The following is a 22,889-nucleotide window of genomic DNA, read 5'->3' on the forward strand; positions in this document are numbered from 1 at the left end:
AGCTTGAACATTAGTCTCCCCTACAGGCTCCACCCGTACCTCCACCAAACCTTGTTCACCAACTTGGACCTCAACCTCCACCTGAACCTCAACCAAAGCCTGTTGATCAACTTGCCCTCAGCCATAATTTCACCCTCCACCACTGCTTTACTTCACCCTCCGCCACAGCTTCAACCTGAGCCTCTACTCCATCAATTACAACAACGTCGTCATCCTCGACATCATTCAACTTTTTTTAGGATGTGTCAATCACCCTCTACTCAGTGCTTTTCTGGGGTCCTTATACCATAAGCACATGAATGATTTGTACCCGAGGGACTTAATCTTCTTCTTGAAGTCAATATAAGACAAAGTGACTAAATAGAAGTATGAGCCCGAGCGTTCACACGGACAAAACTCTAGTTATATAAAAAATAAAATGAAAATATTTTCTATTTTTAAAATATTTATTTATGTAATTTATTGATAATATTTTTATCTATAATACAATAAATAACATGAATTTATTAATATAGATAAAAAATATTGTCACTAAATCAGAAACATTATTTGAAAAAATATTGTCACTAAATATTGTCACTGTGCCAGACAAAGTGACGCCAACTGAGCCAAAAGAAAAGCACCCAGATGATACTCTTGAGGACTGGAGCGTGGTTCCCAGTACAAGGAAGGATAGAGGAAAAACAAAGCAGAATGAAGGAACTCCATCACCTATCAATTGCAAGAATGGTTTTGAGACACTAAGGGTTTCGAATGGCCCTTTAGTGATTCGAGACTGTGGTACATGATCGTCGCTTGGAACGTTCGGGGGCTGAACAAAATGGGCAAGCTAAAGGAGATTAGCTCCCGTCTCCTACAGCTTGATCCAATGATTATTGTACTAATTGAAACTAGAGTGAAGAAATCAAAAGCTACAAATATTAGGAAAAAACTAAGGTTCAAAGGTATGTATCTTGATAATTATGTTGATCATGATAATGGGCGTATTTGGCTGTGCTGGGATAACAATAGAATAGACCTAAAATTTGTCCATAGTTCTAGCCAGTTGGTGCACTGCGGTGTGTATGGTCTGGATGGGATTTTTAGATATTGGCTCACTGCGATTTATGCATTAAATAAGCTTGAGAATCGTAGAAGTCTATGGAAGGATATTGTGACTTTGCATAGCCACCAGCAAGGTCCATGGTGCCTGATAGGTGACTATAATAATGTCACAAAAGCTCAAGATCGCATAGGAGGTAAAATGGTGACGGAAGCCGAATATACTGATTTTTCTGATATGCTTGAGCAGACTGGTCTGGCCAAAATGGATAGTCAAGGAGACTATTTTACTTGGTCAAATAAGCATGTAGAAGGCACCATTTACTCGAGAATTGATAGAGTTATGGCAAACGTTTCATGGTTTCAGAACAATCTGGATGTGAACCTTCACATCATGCCCCCAAATGTCTCAGACCACGCTCTTCTATGGCTGCAACACCGCGATAGGGTAATTCTGAAAAAAATCCCACTTCAAATTCATTAATGAAGTGTCGATCTGGATGGTTACAATGATGCAGTCTCGACCAGCTGGAGAGAGCCAATCACAGGCAGACCTATGTTCCTGGTCTGGGAAAAATTAAAGCGTCTACAGCCAGTTCTGAGAAATTTAAGTAAACCACTGATGCATCTCAAACAGAATATTCTCCAAGCCAGGGGGAACCTGCAGTAGGCTCAACTTGATCTCTCCATCGACCTGATGAATAGTACCAATATTGCTAAGGTAAAAAAGTACACTGATGAACTTATTTACTTTCAGGAACTTGAGGAAAATGTTCTTAGGCAGAAGGCGAAGATTGATTGGCTAAAATTAGGTGATGGCAACAATTCATTTTTCTACGCAACCGTTAAATCGAGGGCTAATGCTAAAGGGATGAACATGCTAAGGAAGATTGATGGTACAGTTTGTGCAACTCAGGAAGATATTGAGAATATGGTCCTGGAGTTTTATGGTGAGCTGATGGGGAAAAAATCTACCAATCTGAAGCATATAGATGCAAATGCTATGCGAAGAGGTGGGTAACTTTCAATGGAGCAACGACAGCTTCTTGTTGCCCCAGTCAGTGATCAGGAAATCCTAAAAGTGCTGAATGGTATAGGCGATTTGAAGTCTCCCGGTATTGACGGATCCGGGGCAAAATTCTTTAAATCCAGTTGGGATACTATCAAAGATGATATCAATAATGCAGTATATGACTTTTTCAATAATGATAGATTGCTTAAGGCATTTAACTGCACTATTGTAACTCATATTCCCTAGCATGAGAAGATTGTCTCTGTGAAAGACTATAGACCGATTGCAGGATGCACTATCTTATATAAGATTATCTCAAAAATACTTACAGCTAGGCTTGGAAAAGTTTTGAATAGTATTGTAAGTCCGTGTCAAGCGGCCTTTGTTCCTGGACAGCAGATCCATAATCACATTCTGCTGGCCTATGAGCTTATAAGAGGGTATGCTAGGAAGAATGGAACCCCCCGATGCATGATTCAATTAGACCTTCAGAAAGCGTATGACATGGTGGACTGGTTTGCTCTAGAAACTATTCTGCTGGAAACAGGTATTCCTAAACAATTTGTTAAGTGGATTATGCTTACTGTCACTTCCGTCACCTACAGGTTTAATATCAATGGTAATTACACCAAATGTATGAAAGCTAATAGGGGCATACGGCAAGGGGACCCCTTATCCCCGGTGTTGTTCGTTATTATCATGGAATATCTAAATAGACTCCTCCACAAGATGCAAAGGAATCCTGATTTCAATCATCATTCCAAATGCGAAAAGCTAAATATTACTAATTTGGCCTTTGCTGACGATGTCTTGCTTTTTGCCAGAGGAGATTGCAGATAGTAGAGATGTTGATGCAGACCTTGAATACCTTCTCTGAAACAATTGGTTTACTGGTAAACTCGAGTAAATGCAATATTTACTTTGGGGGGGTTGATGCTCCTATGAAGACTGATATTATGAAGCTGACAGGTTTTAAAGAGGGGCCCCTCCCTTTCAAATACTTAGGTGTACCCTTGACTAGTAAGAAGTTGTCTATTTCTCATTATCTCAGTCTAGTTGATAGAATAACTGGAAAGATTAATCATTGGAGTAATAAGTTGTTGAGTTATGCAGGCCGGCTACAACTCATTAAGAGTGTTACCTTTTCCATAGCAAACTACTGGATGCAATGTTTTCCGTTGCCTAAGTTTGTTATCCATAAAATTAATACTACTTGTAGGACTTTCCTTTGGACAGGTGGTGTTGACAAAAGTCGTAAAAGTCCTGTAGCCTGGACTAATGTCTGCAGGCCTAGGAAATATGGGGGTTTGAATGTTATTCACCTCCAAACGTGGAATCATGTCACTATGATGAAACTACTTTGGAGTCTTAGTGAGAAGGTAGATAATTTGTGGGTAAAGTGGATACATATCTACTATTTAAAAAATCAAAGTATAATGGAGATTCCATAGAAGACAACTCAGTCTTGGATTATGAGATCCATTCTCAATCAAAGAGTTCATATTAATAATATGCAGAGTGATTTGGACCAGAAGGATAAGGGAAAATTCAGTATGAAGACACTGTATCTGAAGATGCGATGTGAAGGCTCGAATGAGGTTGTGTGGAATAGACTTTTGTGTGGTAACCCTGCTAGACCTCGCGCTTTAATGACTCTATGGCAAGCCTGCCACGGTAGGCTACCCACAAAAGATCATTTGCTAAGATTTGGAATGCTAGGTGATAAGATTTGTTGCTTCTGTGAGGGACCAGAATCCCATGATCACCTTTTCTTTGGATGTAGTGTCCTTGGTGATGTGTGGAAACAAGTCCTTGAGTGGATTCAGGTAAAGCATCATCCTCAGGAATGGAATGAAGAGCTAAAATGGATTATTAGGCACGGTAAAGGAAAGGGACATAAGGCCTCTATTCTAAAGCTGGCGATGACTGAGAGTGTCTATGGCATCTGGAAACACCGCAATGCTAAGATTTTTGAAGAAACTATAGATAATACGAACAATAGTTGATTATATTATAGATAATATAGTTTATAGAGGGTGGTATAACAATAAACTGAAATCTCACATAGCTCATTTCATGATGTTTTGAGTTTTTTCCTCTTTTTGTCCTTTTGTCCTTGTTGATGGCAGGATCATTTGATGGCATTGTAATTTTGGTTTTTTGAATTAATAAAAGTTCCTTGATTCAAAAGAAAAAAGATAAATATAATATATAAAATAAAAAACTTATATAAGTATACCTATTCTAATTTATGTGAATAGTACTTTTTACATATATTAAGATTAAGTTAATTTTGTTATTTATTAAAATAGTATTTTTTATTTATATTTAACTTTATGTAACCAAGTGATTATTTTTTAAAAGAATTAAATTATATAGTAAATAAATGTACTTAAATAAAATGAGAATATTTTCTATTTTTAAAATATTGATTTATGTAATTTATTGACATTATTTTTATTTATATTACAATGAATAACATGAATTTCTTAATATAGATAAAAAATATTGTCACTAAATCAGAAATATTATTTTAAAAGATAAATATAATATATAAAAAAACTTATATAAATATACATATTCTTATTTATGTGAAAATATAATTTAATCTTATATGTTATGTATTAAAAGATAATATATAAGATTATAAAAATATAATAAATACAAAAATTGAATTTGAACTATTTTTGCATAAAATTTATATTAATATCATATTTTGTATCAAATATTCAAATGATCACTTTTATGTCGTCATAAAAGAGTGTGTTTCTCATTCTAAACATCATGGTTCTCGTCCTTCCTCAAACATTTTTAAAATTTTTATTTTTTTAAGAAAATGTTAGTCAACTTTTTATTATAATCAATGTTTGAAATTTAACCATCAACGGTTAAAATTAGGTGTGGGTAAGCAGGCCGTCTCGCCCGACATAAGCCCACAATGGTAGCAGACGGACCACTCTGTCTCGCACTCTTACACAAACTTAATACATTAGTCCGCACTCGCCTCGCAGGCCTAGTTTTTAAAGAAACACTTAAATTTGAAAATAAATATAGTTTTTTCTCTTTAAAAAAAGTCAATTACACTCAATTATATATATTTTTTTAAAAAATCTTAATAAATCTCTAACAAATACTCAATTACAAAATTTTTAATACAACCAAATCAATTTTCAACATAAATCAAAAGAAATTTTGGATTAGGCTTTTAGGATTAATTTAGTTTGAGTTGGCCTTGGTTAGTAGTTGTGGGTTTGCGGGTCAACCCATGAATCCCGTCGTCCAAACCCACACAGCTTGCGGATTATGTTGGACGGACCCAAAATCTTGCATAGCCATGGATTTTATAAAAAAAATGGTTTGTGGCTTGCGCGAACCACAAACCTTGCTCTCTGATTCATGAACCCGAGCCTCTTTATCCACCCCTAGTTAAAATCAGTGACTCAAATGGGAATTAAAAAATAGGAGGACTAATTTGGTGAAATTATAGGTAAAATAGGGGGACATATTTTGCAATTAAGCCTTAAATCAAAGTAAATTTGGGATTTTAGTGAATACATATGTTACGCATTGCATCTTATTGGGTCTTGCTCAATGCACATGTTGTACTAAAGTCAAATTGGGTCTTTATCAATGCATAAATTTTACTTATGTCATATTTAAACTTATTGAATAATTCTCGTGTTACACTTATATCTTATATTTTGAATTACCTAATTTTATAAATTTTCATTATCATATATTTTCAGACTATAAAGGGTATTTATTATCATTTTTAAATATTTATTTTGTAAAAAGCACAAATTAAAAGACTAATGATAAGCATGCCTTATTTATCTATATCAAATATTGTAAATACTAATTTCTTAATTGAAAAATATTACTAATATACTAATTTGAATATTTTTCTAGTATAAAATATATTTAAGTATATTATATATTTATAATAAATACAATATTTTTTTACTTCACTTATATAGAATAAAGAAATTTTAGTCGCTAATTCGGTCACTAATCTCAAAACAGAAATACGCATAACGATCGAATTAATTTCGGTCGCTATAATCTTCATTAAGCGACCGAAACATCTTCGGTTGTTATCTTCAATTACATATCGGTCGCTACTTCGGTGGCTAAAGTAATTTTGTTTTTTAACATATTCAGCAACCGAAATAGCCACTGAAGTTTTCAGCGACCTTTCATTTCGGTCGCAAATTCAGTCGTTGACCCAAGTTAAACATCATGACCAATTTCGGTCGCAAATTCAGTCGCGAAATGCAACGTTAACTGTGTAGTTGCTAATTCGGTCGCTAACAGAGATCGAAAATTTTTGGTCGCTAATTTCGATTGCTAAATTGCATTTTTCTAGTAGTGGTGAACAATGACTCTAACACCTCACAAGTCTCACTCTTTAAGGATTCACTTCGGGTTCGTGCTATGAATTTGAGATTTCATGGTTTCGAGTTCCAGGAAGAAGGATAAGCTCAAGGACAAACAACTTGTCCGAGGTAATTACCAATGAGGGTTGAGGTAATTACCACAAATGGTTAAAAGTGTGCACCGAAATGTTGTTCAATCAAAGCCGGACACGTGGCAGTCCACGTTCGCAAGTAACAGTTAACATCCAATTTCGGGCTTCGGGACTGAAATAAGGGACTGCAAAAAATGGGGGACTCAATCTGTAAATTAAATTATAGGGGGACAAAATTCAAAATTTGAATCAAATAGGGGGACTAAATTTGCAGTTAAGCCAACATTAAAAGAGTACAAAATAGCAGAGTAAAAATTGTAAAAAAGTGTGAGAAAAATCAAAGAAAGAAGAATTTAGATAGAGAGCTGAAACTATAGATCTGAAAATGTAATTTCACAATTTCAAAAAATTGATCTATACAAAACCTAAATGTATATAGTTACATAGTTAAGCTCAGTTACAACTCAACAATAACTTAGACAAATCTAAAGTAATTGCACCTAACAGTAGAAATTATAGAGAAGTCACAACTAAACACCATAGGTTAAAGTTGTAAAATACTAACAGAGTAACAGCAGTAATGTGACATCACTCCAATACTCCCCCTCAAACTCAAGAGGGGCTGATCCGAGAATTGATAAAAACAAAAAAAAAACTGAGTTTTTGTTGAAGTTCTCTAAAATGGAGGTGTGACAGCTTTGGTTCAGTTAGAATGTGAGTACATTTGTCTAGAGCAGAAACATAATAGAGATGAAAGCTTTGGTTGTTCACCTTCCTTACAAATAATAGGACAAGTCCCACATGCTTTGTTCTAACATGAAGAAAGGGATTACGAGCTGGTGACTGTTAGATATTAATTAGAAAAATAATAATAACAAGTTTTATGAGCCTTAAATTGTGGAAGATGAAAGTTGTAAGGTTGTAAGTTACAAAGTCTTGAATAAGCAATTATGTGAGCATTTAGTATTCTTGAATAAGCAAATTATGTGAGTGGTCACTCCATTTTAGTATAAACAGGGGATCATACTCTTGTATTTTGTGTGCCAAATGAAATAAAATCTTCTTCTTCTTCCAACAAAGTGGTATCAGAGCTTGAGTTCTAGAGTGTTGAGAGAGAAACACTTTATGAGTTGAGAGAGAAATACTTTGTGAGTTGAGAGATGGCAAGCAATGGCTTGAGTATGTTTCAATTCACTCGTCTTACCAAAGAGAATTATGATAATTGGTGTCGTCGCACGAAAGCCTTGTTAGGTTCTCAAGATGCATGGGAGATTGTAGAAAAAGGTTATACCCAACCTCAAAATGAGGCTATTTTGTCACCAAATGAGAAAGAGACTTTGTTGAAGTCGAAGAAGAAGGATCAACAAGCACTTACTTTCATTCATCAAGGTTTGGATGAAGCTATGTTTGAGTTGGTGTCAAATGCAACCACATCCAAAGAAGCATAGGAGATTTTGAAAACCTCCCTGGAAGGTGTTGATAAGGTAAAAAAGGTGCGCCTACAAACTCTACGTAGAGAGTTTGAATCATTGCATATGAAGGAATCTGAATCTATCTCAGATTTTGGCAACAAGGTGTTGGCTATTGTGAACCAAATGAAGCGTTATAGAGAAAATATGGAAGATGTTCGTGTGGTGGAAAAGATCCTTCGGTCCTTAATCGCTAAATTTGATTATGTGGTTTGTGCTATTGAAGAGTCTAAGGATTTAGACTCAATGACCATAGATCAATTGATTGGTTCTCTTCAAGCCTATGAAGAAAGGTTCAATAGAAGACATGATGAGCCATTGGAGCAAGTCCTCAAAGCCAAAGCTTCTTTGAAAGAAAATGGAGGAGAAAGTAGTCAAAAAGCACGTGGACGTGGAAGAGGACGTAGTCGTGGACGTGGTCATGGCCAAGGAAGAGGAGGAAGAGGAGATCGTGATAATTTTGACAATAATGAATGGAGGAGCCATCAATCCACTAGAAGTCGTGGAGGAGGAAGAGGAAGAGGTAGAAACAATTATGAAAAAGCATATGAAAGGAGGTATGATAAATCTAATGTTGAATGTTTTAATTGTCATAAATATGGCCATTACTCTTGGGAGTGTAGAACAAATGTTGAAGAGAAGGTCAATCTTGTTGATGATAAAGAAGATAAAGAAGTTGAAGAGTCAACACTACTACTATCACTTAATAATGGTGAGAAGGAAGACAAATGCTTATGGTATCTTGACAATGGAGCAAGCAATCACATGTGTGGATGCAAAGAGAAATTTGTGGAACTTGATGAGAAGGTGAAAGGAAATGTTTCTTTTGGAGATTCTTCCAAGGTGCAAATCTAAGGAAAATGTATCATTTTAATTTCTTTAAAAGATGGTGCTCACAAATTAATCACGGATGTTTACTATGTTCCTAAACTAAAAAGCAATATTTTGATTTTGGGACAACTTGTTGAAAAAGGGTATGAAATTCATATGAAAGATTGTTGTTTATGGCTTCGAGATCAAAATTCTAATTTGATTGCCAAGGTGTTTATGTCAAGAAATAGAATGTTCACTTTGAACATTAAAACCAATGAAGCAAAATGTTTGAAGGCTAGCATAAAAGATGAATCATGGTGTTGGCATATGAGATTTGGACACTTGAATTTTGGAGCACTAAAATCCTTAGGAGAGGAGAAGATGGTGAAAGGGATGCCTCACATCAACCATCCTAATCAATTGTGTGAAGCATGTCTCCTTGGAAAGCATGCAAGAAGGAGTTTTCCAAAAGAAGCTAATTCAAGAGCAAAGGAGCCTCTCCAACTTGTTTACACCGATGTGTGTGGCCCAATCAATCCTCCTTCATGTGGTAACAATAAATATTTCTTGTTTTTTATTGATGATTATAGTAGAAAGACTTGGGTTTATTTTCTAAAGCAAAAATCTGAGGCATTTGTAGCTTTTAAAATTTTTAAAGCTTTTGTGGAAAAGGAGAGTGGTTATGTAATCAAAGCTCTAAGATCCGATAGAGGTGGCGAATTCACATCAAAAGAATTTAATGAATTTTGTGAAAAATATGGGATTCGTCGCCCTCTAATGTTTCCTAGATCTCCATAACAAAATGGGGTAGCGGAGAGAAAAAATAAAACTATTCTTAATATGACTAGATGTATGTTGAAGGCTAAAAATATGCCAAAGGAATTTTGGGCCGAAGCTGTTGCATGTGCCATTTATTTGTCCAATCGCTCCCCAACAAAGAATGTCAAAGATCAAACACCACAAGAAGCATGGAGTGGAGTGAAGCCAAGAGTTGATCACTTGAGAGTATTTGGGAGCATTACATATGCTCATGTACCCGACCAAGGATGATTCAAGCTTGATGATCGGAGTGAGAAACATGTGTTCATTGGCTATGATGCAAGCTCAAAAGGCTACAAATTGTATAATCCAAACAATGGAAAGACAATTGTGAGCTGAGATGTCGAGTTCTATGAAGAAGGCACATGGAATTGGGAGGAGAAAGAAGACACTTATGATTTTTTTCCCGTACTTTGAAGAAATAGATGAAGAAGCCTTGACTCCAAATGATTCAACTCCAGCACTTTCACCAACTCCTTCAACCAATGAAGCCTCATCATCTTCCGAAGGGAGTTCAAGTGAAAGGCCAAGAAGAATGAGAAATATTCAAGAATTATATGATGAGACTGAAGTTATAAATGATTTGTTTTATCTTTTTATTGATAGTGAATCCTTAAACTTTGATGAAATAATGAAAGACAAAAGGTGGAGACAAGCCATGGAAGAAGAAATCAAAGCCATTGAGAAGAACAACACTTGGGAGTTATCAAGCCTTCCCAATGGTCATGAAGCAATTGGAGTCAAATGGGTGTTCAAAATCAAGAAGAATGCAAAAGGAGAGGTTGAGAGACACAAAGCAAGACTTGTAGCTAAAGGTTATAAGCAAAAATATGGAGTTGATTATGATGAAGTGTTTGCACCGGTTGCCCGCATGGAAACCATTTGTATTCTTATTTCCTTGGAAGCTTAAATGAAGTGGAGAATTTTTCAGCTTGATGTAAAATCAGCATTTCTAAATGGCTATCTTGAAGAAGATGTCTATGTTGAACAACCAATGGGTTTTGTCATCGAAGGTCAAGAAGGAAAAGTCTTGAAATTGAACAAGGCGTTGTATGGTCTAAAGCAAGCACCGAGGGCATGGAATACTCGCATTGACAAGTACTTCCAAGACAATGGGCTTGTTCGTTGTCAAAATGAGTATGCTCTTTATGTTAAAACTTTTAATAATGGTGATGTCTTATTTATTTGTCTTTATGTGGATGACCTTATCTTTACCGGCAATAACCCAAATTTGTTTGAAGACTTCAAGGAGTCTATGTCTCGTGAATTTGATATGACAGATATGGGACTCATGTCATATTACTTGGGAATGGAAGTGAAGCAAATGGAGAATGGTATCTTTGTCTCACAAGAAAGCTACACAAAAGAAGTGTTGAAGAAATTTAATATGCTTGATTGCAATCCCGTGAACACACCTATGGAAGGTGGCTTGAAGTTATCAAAGTTTGATGAAGGAGAGAAGGTAGACTCCACGGTTTTCAAGAGTCTTGTGGGGAGTTTAAGGTATCTAACCAATACAAGGCCCGATATTCTATATGCGGTGGGAGTTGTGTGTCGCTTTACGGAGGCTCCTACCTCTCCTCATCTAAAAGCCGCAAAAAGAATTCTTCGTTACTTGAAAGGTACAATTGATTTTGGATTATTTTATTCTCCCTCCAATAACTATAAGCTTGTGGGATTTTATGATAGTGATTTTGCCGGAGATATTGATGATAGAAAAAGTACTTCCGGATTTGTATTTTTTATGGGTGATCGTGTTTTTACATGGAGTTCTAAGAAGCAAGGCATTGTGACACTTTCTACTTGTGAAGCCGAGTATGTAGCTGCAACTTCTTGCACATGTCATGCCATTTGGCTAAGAAGATCGTTGGAGGAACTTCAGTTGTTGCAAAAGGAAAGCACAAAGATCTATGTTGATAATAGATCTGCACAAGAGCTTGCCAAGAATCCGGTGTTCCATGAACGAAGTAAGCATATAGATACAAGGTATCATTTCATTAGAGAGTTCATTACAAAGAAAGAAGTAGAATTGACACATGTGAAAACTTAAGATCAAGTTGCGGATATTTTCACCAAGCCTCTCAAATTTGAAGATTTTCGAAGATTGCGAGCAAGACTTGGTGTGCAGAAGAATTTTCCAATTAAGGGAGGATGTTAGATATTAATTAGAAAAATAATAATAACAAGTTTTATGAGCCTTAAATTGTGGAAGATGAAAGTTGTAAGGTTGTAAGTTACAAAGTCTTGAATAAGCAATTATGTGAGCATTTAGTATTCTTGAATAAGCAAATTATGTGAGTGGTCACTCTATTTTAGTACAAATAGGGGATCATACTCTTGTATTTTGTGTGCCAAATGAAATAAAATCTTCTTCTTCTTCCAACAGTGACATAGTACTGAGATTGGCACATAGGATAGTGGGTGTAGTAAATGTTAGAAAAATAAAATAAAAAAATGAAATAAAATAAATACGAAGAAGATGCACAATCTTGAATTAAATAACAAAACAACAGTAGCAAAATAAATTTAATTGACAACACATGAATAATGCATTATAACATATAATAAGCACAAGGAAAAAATAAATTAAGGGAAAGAATTAAATAGCCTGGGTTGAAGCGCGTAAACGTTTTCCTTAGAGAGAAAACGCCCCCACTGCACGGGTAAGAAATTTTGATTGCGCTCCTCTCCCAAGATACGACAACCCGTTGGTTCCGATCGTGTGCAGCGAAAGAATCCCTGAACCTTATGAACACCAATGCTCTTACTCTCAAGAAATAAATTATTTTATAAGAGAAGAAATATAAAATTTTGGGAGAAAGAGATGAGACCGTAGCTCTGTCGGTATTCTCTCTCTAGAGAGGAAGAAAGATATATATAAGCATTTATACAACAACAGAATAATATGACCGTTGGAAAATATGACTGTTAGATAACAACTTAGAGGTATCAAAACAACCTTAACAAATTGTTAACTCATTAAAACAAAATCTTAAGAAAATCTAAAATAAATATTTTATTTTATAAAATAGAATTAATGTAATTAATATATATTTATAAATTTTAAATTAAAACACAAATATTTATCAACAGTAAATTCAACCCCAAGTTCTGTGAAAAGAGACTGCAGCCATAATACTTTTTTCTGTTGCGTGTCAAACAGAAATGCTTTACCTCCATGCTCGATTGGGCCACCAAGGTTTGTTTCTTAGACCGCCATGAGACTAGGTTAGGACCAAGAAATACGCAGGACACATATGTGAAGATTCCAACATCTCAGGTTAAATGCCTAATCAACATCACGGTAGGCATGGAGAGCAAGGGGCAGAGCTGAATTTGCTGGTTGAAACAACAGACCATGATTAACTGTGCCTTTAAATCAACCAATATATTATTATCATAATTATAACAACCAACTTGAAAGCTCAAGAAAAATTAGAGAAAGTGAAAGAAGAATTCTGAAAATGACATTTTATTATTTCATAAAACTGATCTCATCCATACAAAACCCAACTATGTAAGGTAGGTAAGTTGACTCAATTACAGCTAAGCAATAACCATAGAGAAATCTGAAGTAATTGGAACTAACTGTAGAGAAGCTATATTCAAACACTGTAGTTCACAGTTATAGAAGTTGTAATACTTACTCCAATAACCATATTGCTTATTTTCAATTTCAAGTTGGATTTCTGTCTGTTATGGATGATGCCTTAACCTCTGTCCATATGCCCCTTCCTTCTTTTAATCTATTAAATCCACAAATCATCAACTTTCAACTCACAAATAAAACAAACATTAGCAAAAAAGACAAGTTTCTTTTCCTCACTGATAACCACAACAAGCTCTATCAATTGATGACACACCCCCAAACAGAGGCCATTGACATATAGAAAATGTTGTACATACCCAGATATAAAGAGACATTTCCTGGATCGAGCTTGAGTTGGGCCCTGAGCCTGCCTCCTCCACAATGCAGTGTTGAGACCAAAATTTATTAGCAGCATGTACTCATAGACTGGTAAGATGGCAGGCACTATGAGAATTTACAAACAACATATGTGAGTAAATAGGGATTAGTCCATTTGGGTTTCATTTTGAAGAATGCTACAAACAGATGGACAACAAAAGATAGCATAAGTTCAGTCATGGAGGGATAAAAATTTAAACAGCATAAAAAAATGGTAGAGCATTGATTAATTGTTATACTCACCACTGAATAACCGCTTTGTGTCAGATCATCTAAAGTTTGTCGAAGATTCTTTGACCAAAGAAAGGAAGAAAGTGATTATTATACATATAAGAAGTTCATTCACAATTATCAATATAAAAATTAAATTTCATGAGAAAAGAAAATAACCAAAACAAATGGCAGCATCAATATAAAAGTTTGCCGACAAAAATAAAAATACCACAACAGGACAACCAGCTCTCGGGATACTATCTGATTGCAGACCGCCAAAAGGATTTAAACCCTCATATTCAACAAGAATACATACATTTATTCCCCAAGCTTCATAAAATTCCCCAACCTGAGCAAAAATTTAAAAATAAATAAATAAATGATACCGAGAAAGAAAGAAAAATTTACTTCATGAAAGGTAGAAATAGAATGCTAGTGAACCAGCTAACAAACAAACCAAATTTTATTGGCAATGCGTAACCATGCTCTCTTCCAACTAAATTTACAAGAGCACCAGTGACAAAGCTCTCAATGAATGATATAACTATTACTTACTCTGCAAAGCAATACTTGACGTGGAAATTTTGGCTTGAATTGCAACATTTCCCAGTTAAGTGTTCCTTCCTTCAGACTACACACATGAAAATTGATTCCTCCATCAACTTTCTCACAATAATACCATCCCTAGAAATAGAGAATAAGGGAATTCAAGTATTTATGTGCAAGTTTATTGAACAATAGCCAATGTAAATGGTTAAGAATAAAGGGTTATGAATTATATACAATCTTAAATCTTGAATAGCATTCTTGTTGACATTGGTCCATTAGTTGTGAGTTTGTATTTGAACAGAAAAGAACTTACCTGTATTGCAATTTATGCAGGGGAAAATAAATCCTTTATATTGAGAATAGAATAAAAGTGCAAAATAAAGCATGGTAACAGTTTGAAAGTAAACTTGTAAACTATAAAGCCCTAATAAATCTGTAGGTAAATGTTTTAAAAAGAAAACCGCAATTAATGTTTTCATATTTTTTATTACAAAAATGACGAGAACGCACATGAATTTCATACAAACTCACCTTCCATTTTTCATGTTGGAATTCAGGCCAGGCAAATTAGAATATAAAAATAACTTATATATAAATAAAAAATACTATTCTAATAAATAACCGCTTGGTTACATAAAGTTAAATATAAATAAAAAATACTATTCTAATAAATAATAAAAATAACTTAATCTTAATATATGTAAAAAGTATTATTCACATAAATTAGAATAGGTATATTTATATAAGTTTTTTTATTTTATATATTATATTTATCTTTTAAAATAATGTTTCTGATTTAGTGACAATATTTTTTTTACCTATATTAAGAAATTTATGTTACTTATTGTAACATAGATAAAAATACTGTCAATAAATTACATAATAAATATTTTAAAAATAGAAAATATTCTCATTTTATTTAAGTACATTTATTTACTATATAATTTAATTTTTTTAAAAAATAACCACTTGATTACATAAAGTTAAATATATATAAAAAATGTTGTTCTGATAAATAATAAAAGTAACTTAATCTTAATATATGTAAAAAATACTATTCACATAAATTAGAATAGGTATATTTATATAAATTTTTTTATTTTATATATTATATTTATCTTTTAAAACAATGTTTGTGATTTAGTGACAATATTTTTTTATCTATATTAAGAAATTCATATTTTTTATTATAACATAAATAGAAATACTGTCAATAAATTACATAAATAAATATTTTAAAAATAGAAAAATTTTCTCATTTTATTTAAGTACATTTATTTACTATATAATTTAATTCTTTAAGAAAATTAACCACTTGATTAAATAAAGTTAAATAGAAATAAAAAAAACACTATTTTAATAAATAATAAAAATATCTTAACCTTAATATATGTAAAAAAATAATATTCACATATATTAGAATATGCATATTTATATAAGTTTTTTATTTTATATATTATATTTATCTTTTAAAATAATGTTTCTAATTTAGTGATAATATTTTTTATTTATATTAAGAATTTCATGTTATTTATTATAATATAGATAAAAATACGGTCAACAAATTACATAAATAAATATTTTAAAAATAGAAAATATTTGATGAAGAAAGGGAAAATGAAGCGCCAATGAAAGAGAAATATTTGGCAACCATGAATCAGATCCAACGCCTTTTATTCAGCGTTCACCTCCCAAAGCCAAACCCTATTTCTCTTTCTTCCCTATTTGGTTCTAGCGAGCACAATGAGGAGAGGAGCTAAGAGAAAGATGAAGCAGGGTCAAGAAGCCAAACACGATGCACCCGAAGATAACAAGCCCAAAGCTCAGCCTCGAGCTAAACGAGCCAAGACCTCCAAGCCTCAATCCGAACCTGAGTACTTTGAAGACAAGCACAACTTGGTTAGTTTAATTAACACTTCACCATGGTTGTTCAGTTTTTTTATTTCAATTCGAACCTTAGAAAGAAAAAGGACATAAAAAATGATGAAAAGAAAAAAAATAAAAGAAAGAAAAGAAAGAAAAAGGAAGGAAGAAAGAACACTACAAGAAAAGAAATAAAAAAGAAGCTAAATGTGAAAAAAAAGAATTTAAATATAATAATAATAATAATAATAATAATAATAACAACAACAACAATAATAATAATAATAAAGAGAAAATAAAAAAAAGAGATAAAAAAGAAAAGAAAAAACACAGAGAAAACAAAAGAAAAGAAAAAGAAAATGACGTCAAAAATGATGAAAAGAAAAAATAAAAGAAAGAAAATGAAAAAACAAAACAAAGAAACACACAAAAAAACGTGAAAAGTAGTGTAGTGCTTTTTGAAAGAAAGAGAGTAAAGGTCTAGTGCTTTTTGAAAGAAAGACAAGAAAGAGTAAAGGTTATTGTACAGTGCTTTTAGAAAGAAAGAAAAGAATGAGAATAAAAGTTATCAGTTCTTGCTCTTCCTAGGGTTTCATCTTTTAAATTTCATCTACATTGCAGTGCACGCTATACCTTCCTCTCTTCTGGTTTGGAGCTCTTACATAGTAAGTTATTTCATCTTTTTTTTTTTTTTTTTTGCTTATTCTGTTTTGGGTTTTGAGTTCCCTGTTTTTTCCAACACTTTTGCTCCGATTTAGATATAATTAGAACAATTTTTGCTAACTGAAATATTGCTGCTGTATGTTGAAATATATTTTTTTATGGAATTTCTTTGCTCTGAGTTTTGCATTGCCAGACCTAGGTTGTGGAACTTCAATTTTTTTTTTGCTGGTTGTGTGTTTTGAGTGCTTTGTAGTAGGGATAAGTGATGAAGAACCCCTCAAATTGCCTCTATGAAACCATCTTTTAGAATTAGTCCTCCTTATCTCAGACAAACTCATGTTTGTGGTAGATGAAGTGCCAAGAACAGTCTTGTCCGTGATGATTGACACATTTCAGGCACTCAAAACACTTCACATGTTTTAGGACATGTTTAGTTCTGTGTTTGACTGTGCAATGTGTGCTAGGTTGGCATGCTGGAAGCACAAAGAAGGAATAAAAAAAACGAAAGGTAGAATTAATGGTATTGTAGGGTTAACACTTCCCGTGTTTTAGAACAGTATGATGTGACTTTCTCTAAGAAAAAAATTCATTCATGAACCCCAGTTCACGTTGCTTGAACACTAGACCAATGCAGGACTACAAATAAAATTAGGATTATATAAATATAAATACATGTTAGAAAAAATTAGGATAATTGGCTAACAAAAAGAATAAATAGAAAGGTTTATCGATAGATAACATCAAGTATTATGATTTTCAATGAAAGTTTTATTGGCAATGGTCTTAAGGGTAATATAATTAACAAAATTACTTGATGTTCAAAAATAATATCCTGACATAAGTGTACATAAATCAATGTCTAGAGTGGGGAAAAGATTAAAAATGCTAACATTTCCTTAATGTTTAGGAATAATATCCTGGCATTCCTTATATATTAAACTGGCATGGAGTATATGTTTGGTTGTGAAATGATATCAATTCACAATGTTCCTAATTGTTAGAGAAAACACCTTGAAAATAATTCTTTTAAATAGTTATTGATTATAATTTGTGGGTTGATCTGTCCAAATACAATTTTTCATACAAAATAAATGCAAAAATTTTAGACAAATTATTGCTGATAAATTTGAGTGCGATAATTAATAAAAGATTATCAAAATTTAATAAGTATCCAGGTTAATCACTCTCTTGGCAGAGGAACTAGCTACAGTGGTCGACACATCTCATTGGACCCCTCTCTTGGTTTGTCTTTTTTGTTCATGTTTAAATTGTTGCAGTGTATGTTATAATATTGATACAATAAATTACTTAATTAAATATATTTAAATTTAAGTTAAAGATAATTCAATAGATAATTTAAAATTAATCATTCTTTTCTATTTTATATTTTTTTACGCTCATAATTAAATGTAAGCAAATTTATAATTACTTTATTTGAACTAAGCTCTGAACAATAGTTTTATTTTTCTCTACTAGTATAGTACTACTATAATTCATTAATTTCACATAATAGACACAATTTTATTTTTTTAAAATAAAAAAGACTTATCCAAGCTAGCCCTTAGATCACGGGACACAAATTGATTAAGGAACATGAATGATATTAGAAAAAAGAGCATTGCATGTGTAAGTTTGCACTATTTTTCCCTATTAACTATTAAAAATAAATATAATGTATTTATTAATTTTGTGTAGGAGTTTTTTCTTCATTGTCTAATTATACCTACATTGAGGTACTTGTAATACACAATATCCATGTTCCATCATCAACCTTACTTTATCTAAAGTTTCAAATCAATCATAGTAAATAAACATTAAGTTGACTGTTTCAACTTCCATGCAAACACTATAGTAGTATGTCTTTTGTGTGTTTGCATGAACACACTCCATTGAATACTATCGAAACATTTCATTTGATGATGATATTTTCTTGCTTCTTGACTTTTCTTGATGGAGATTTGTTGTTGGTAGTTTGTATCAATGGAGATTCCTGAGAATCGAAGGTGGATGTATCAGAGGTTGGATGATAATAAACGTTGGACAAATGAGTTTAGAGAAGGAGTGTTTGAATTTGTACAATTTGTTAGTAGTTAGGACATGTTTCAAATGCAAGGAGAACAAACAAGGTGTCCCTACAAGAAATGCAAATGTAAAGTTTTCAAGTTTGTGGATGATGTGATGAAAGATCTTTATGAGGAAGGGTTCATGCCAAATTATTATTGGTGGACAAACCACGGTGAAGAGTTACCATGATTTCCTCCCATAGTGTTGCAAGGTTCCTACTTTGAAAGTGGTAGGCAAAGGAAAGAATTGAATCCTTACGAGCAAATGATCATGGATCATGCTGGACCATCAATTGGCCAATACATAGAACAACAGGGTGTAATTGAGACAGAATGCATGGAGGAGAATCCTAATCCTGAAGCTCAAAAGTTCTTTGATATGCTTGCAACTGCTCAAGCACCATTATGGGAAGGATGAGAGCATCATTCAGAATTGTCAACTTCTTTGGCCTGTCTTAGCTTGAAATCTGATTATAATATGTCAGAAGGGTGTTTTAATCGTATGGTTCAACTTATGGGCAACACCATGCCAAAAAAAATACTATGGTTAGTAATTTTTATCAAGCTAAGAGGTCAGTGCAGAAATTGGGTCTCGGTTGTTTGAAAATTGATTGTTGCCCGAACGGATGCATGTTGTATTATAAAGAAAATTCAGATAAAAGTATAATGAATTACTTTTTTTTGTAAAAGTGATCGGTACTTGACGGTTAATAGGAGAGGGATTGAAAAGAAGTTTCCTGTTAAAAAAAATGTGGTACTTTCCACTCATTCCAAGACTAAAATGATTGTACTCTTCAATGGCCACTGCATCTCACATGAGATGGCATAGTGAAAATCAGAGGGACCCGAATGTCATGTGTCATCCATCTGATGGTGAAGCGTGGAAACATTTTGATAGAATGCATCCAGAATTTAGTCAGGACCCTAGGAATGTTAGATTGGGATTATGTTCAGATGGATTTAGTCCTTTTGGTCAATTTGGGAAGACTTACTCTTGTTGGCCGATTATTTTAACTCCATACAATCTTCCTCCTGGCATGTGCATGAAGAGAGAATTTATGTTTTTAACTGTCTTAATTCCAGGTCCATCAAATCCAAGGCACAAGATTGATGTGTACTTGTAACCACTCATAGATGACTTATGCACCTTATGGAATGATGGCATACCAACTTTTGATGTGTCATTGAAGCAAAATTTTTTGATGAAGGCTGCTTTGATGTGGACAATCAATGACTTCCCAGCTTATGAGATGTTGTCAAGTTGGACGACTGCTGGTAGACTTGGTTGTCCCATATGTATGGAACGATCAAAGGCATTCACAACTTTAAATTTTCACAAGGTCTGTTATTTTGATTGTCATCGCCAATTTCTTCCGCTTAATCATGCATATAGGAGGAATAAAAAGTCATTCAAGAAGGGTCGCATTGAGACCTCACCCCCTCCTCCACGTTTGTCTAGTCTTGATGTTTGGAATAGAGTTGCACATTTATCGCTCTGCCTTGAGTCGCAAGAAGAAAAAGATTTTCCTGGTTATGGTGTTGAACATAATTGGAAGAAAGAAAGTATATTTTGGTTGTTACCATATTGGAAAACCCAACTTCTGGGTCATAACATTGATGTCATGCACACAGAAAGAAATGTGTTTATGAATGTCTTTAACATTGTGATGGACATCAATGGAAAAAGCAAGGATACACACAATGCTCGAATGGATTTAGAAGAAATATGTAATTGGAAGGAGCTTGAGCTGGTAGATGTTGGTCGTGACAAGTTCTTTAAACCAAAGGCAGCTTATGCAATGACCAAATCCCAAAGACTCGTTGTTCTTAAATGGGTCAAAGAACTAAAGTTACCAGATGGCTATTGATCGAGGCCGTACCCGAATCAAATAAACATGAAAATGCAGTAACTAGGAAGTGATCCTAGGTCGTTTCCCAACGAGCAGTGACAAGCCAAATGTTCATAATATACTTGCAGTAACAGTAACGATGGGGGGGGGGGGGGGTTAATTGTTTGGTAATTTAAGAGCAGACAAATAAAATGGAATACGAAACTACTAATATTAAAAACGGGTTGTTTCCTCTGATTCAGAAGCCACTCTCTTATCCTGGGTTATGGAGAATTCGTCCCTAACAGTCAACCACTTAATCCAACCCTATTTCAATTTACTAAGCGAAAATCAACTTAGGGTTTTCAATACGTGATTAGGCACCACATACACCAGTTAGCCCTTCGTCCATTAAGCATGAACGCAAGTTAGGCTCAGAGGCAATTAATCGAACACGAAGCGTGCACTAATTAATATTCACGAAATTTGGGATAACTGGTGAAGGGAAAACTGCCAGGAAACCACATTACAAACGAAACCTCAAAGAGAGTTGGGCTTCGTCCTCAAAAGGAAACAACACCAGAAAATCTAGCCTTCCATGGATTTAAACAGAAAACGCAAATGAAACATGAAGCAGAAACGTAAATGAACAGAAACGTAAATGAAAGTAGAAGAAGAAGCAAGAATGAACTCGTAATTAGAAACAGAAAACAGAAATTTGCATTAAGAACGAAAACTGTAACGAGGGAACAGAAAAACGTGAAAACCTAAAACCAAAGCTCTGAATAATGAAAATAGCATAGCATAATAGAATGCCCTGCACGAATCCCAAGGCAACTATTTAAAAAGAGTCACTCAAAGTCACTGGGCCCTATTACAATACTCTGGCCCCAAAACGAAATAAACACTGAACAACATAAAATAAAATTGCGAAATTTCCTAATTAGAAATTAACTAAGGTAAGCGCTGCTTTATTTGCCCTCTTCAAGTCCACAACCAAAATCCGGATTAAGCCCAATGTTTCATTAATTCCTGAAATTAGATTAAAAACATCAAATTAGCTAAATGAGCCCAAATAATAAAACTGCCTAATTAATTGACAATTAAGACCAATCAATAATTAAAATGGTGCAAAAAGGGTTTAGAGAATAGAAGAAAATGATGGCACATCAGCTATGCCTCCAATTTAGGTCGGTGTGTGGATCTTAACAAGAGAAAAATTCATGGAATGAAAAGTCATGATTGTCATGTTTTCATGCAACGGTTGCTTCCAATTGCATTTGACTCATTACCAAAACCTATTTGGAAGCCACTTGTTGAACTTAGCCAATTTTTCAGAGAACTAACTTCGACAACTTTAAATGTTGAGCAACTAAGAATTATGGAAAATAACATACCTGTGTTGTTGTGTAAGTTAGAACAAATATTCCCACCAAGCTTCTTTGATTCAATGGAGCATCTTCCAGTTCATTTACCTTATGAGGCAAGACTTGGTGGTCCAGTCCAATATCGTTGGATGTATCCTTTTGAGAGGTATAAAATGAGTAATCATTTATACACCATTGTATTATATACATATAGTCATTTGAAAAAAAATACTTATTCATATTAATTTTAGGTTTTTGCACTCCCTCAAAAATAAAGCCAAGAATAAAGCTAGAGTTGAGGGATCGATTTGTGAAGCGTACTTAGTGGAGGAGACATCTACCTATGCCTCATTTTACTATCCGGATCAAATTGCAACAAGAAGGACTAGGATGCCGCAAAATGTTGATGCGGATGAAGGTTCTTCATCTTCTCATCCTATATCAATTTTCAATTATCCAGGAAGAGCGAGTGGTAAATCCAAAACATATTTTTTGGACCAAGTTGATGTTCATGTTGCTCACTTGTATGTTCTTCAAAATTGTCCAGAGGTTGAGCCATATTTTGAGTAAGATGATTTTAATACTTTTATAACTCTAATTAATATTTTAATGATGTTATGTTTTTTACGTTGACTAATTTGTTTTCTCTTTTCCAGTATTTATGAGAATTTTTTAAGGGAGTTGAATCCCACTACTTCGGATGCTCAACTTAACCAAGACATTTCATCCAACTTTCTTGCATGGTTCAAGCAA

At 33.7% G+C, this 22,889-nt stretch overlaps 2 protein-coding genes across 2 annotated transcripts; both read left to right on the forward strand.

Moving 5' to 3' along the window:
* The first annotated feature begins 820 nt into the window (after positions 1–820).
* Positions 821–2,062, forward strand: LOC102666865 (uncharacterized). Its single transcript, XM_006590022.1, has 2 exons — positions 821–1,489; positions 1,799–2,062. The coding sequence occupies exons 1-2, from the start codon at positions 821–823 to the stop codon at positions 2,060–2,062; spliced, it is 933 nt and encodes a 310-aa protein (XP_006590085.1).
* Positions 2,063–8,056: 5,994 nt separating this feature from the next.
* Positions 8,057–9,853, forward strand: LOC102667006 (uncharacterized). Its single transcript, XM_006590023.1, has 2 exons — positions 8,057–8,833; positions 9,665–9,853. Exons 1-2 carry the CDS (start codon positions 8,057–8,059, stop codon positions 9,851–9,853), a joined length of 966 nt encoding a protein of 321 aa, XP_006590086.1.
* The last annotated feature ends 13,036 nt before the right edge of the window (positions 9,854–22,889 follow it).

The sequence above is a fragment of the Glycine max genome, chromosome 10, assembly GCF_000004515.6.
Source record: "Glycine max cultivar Williams 82 chromosome 10, Glycine_max_v4.0, whole genome shotgun sequence".
Lineage (NCBI taxonomy): Eukaryota > Viridiplantae > Streptophyta > Magnoliopsida > Fabales > Fabaceae > Glycine > Glycine max.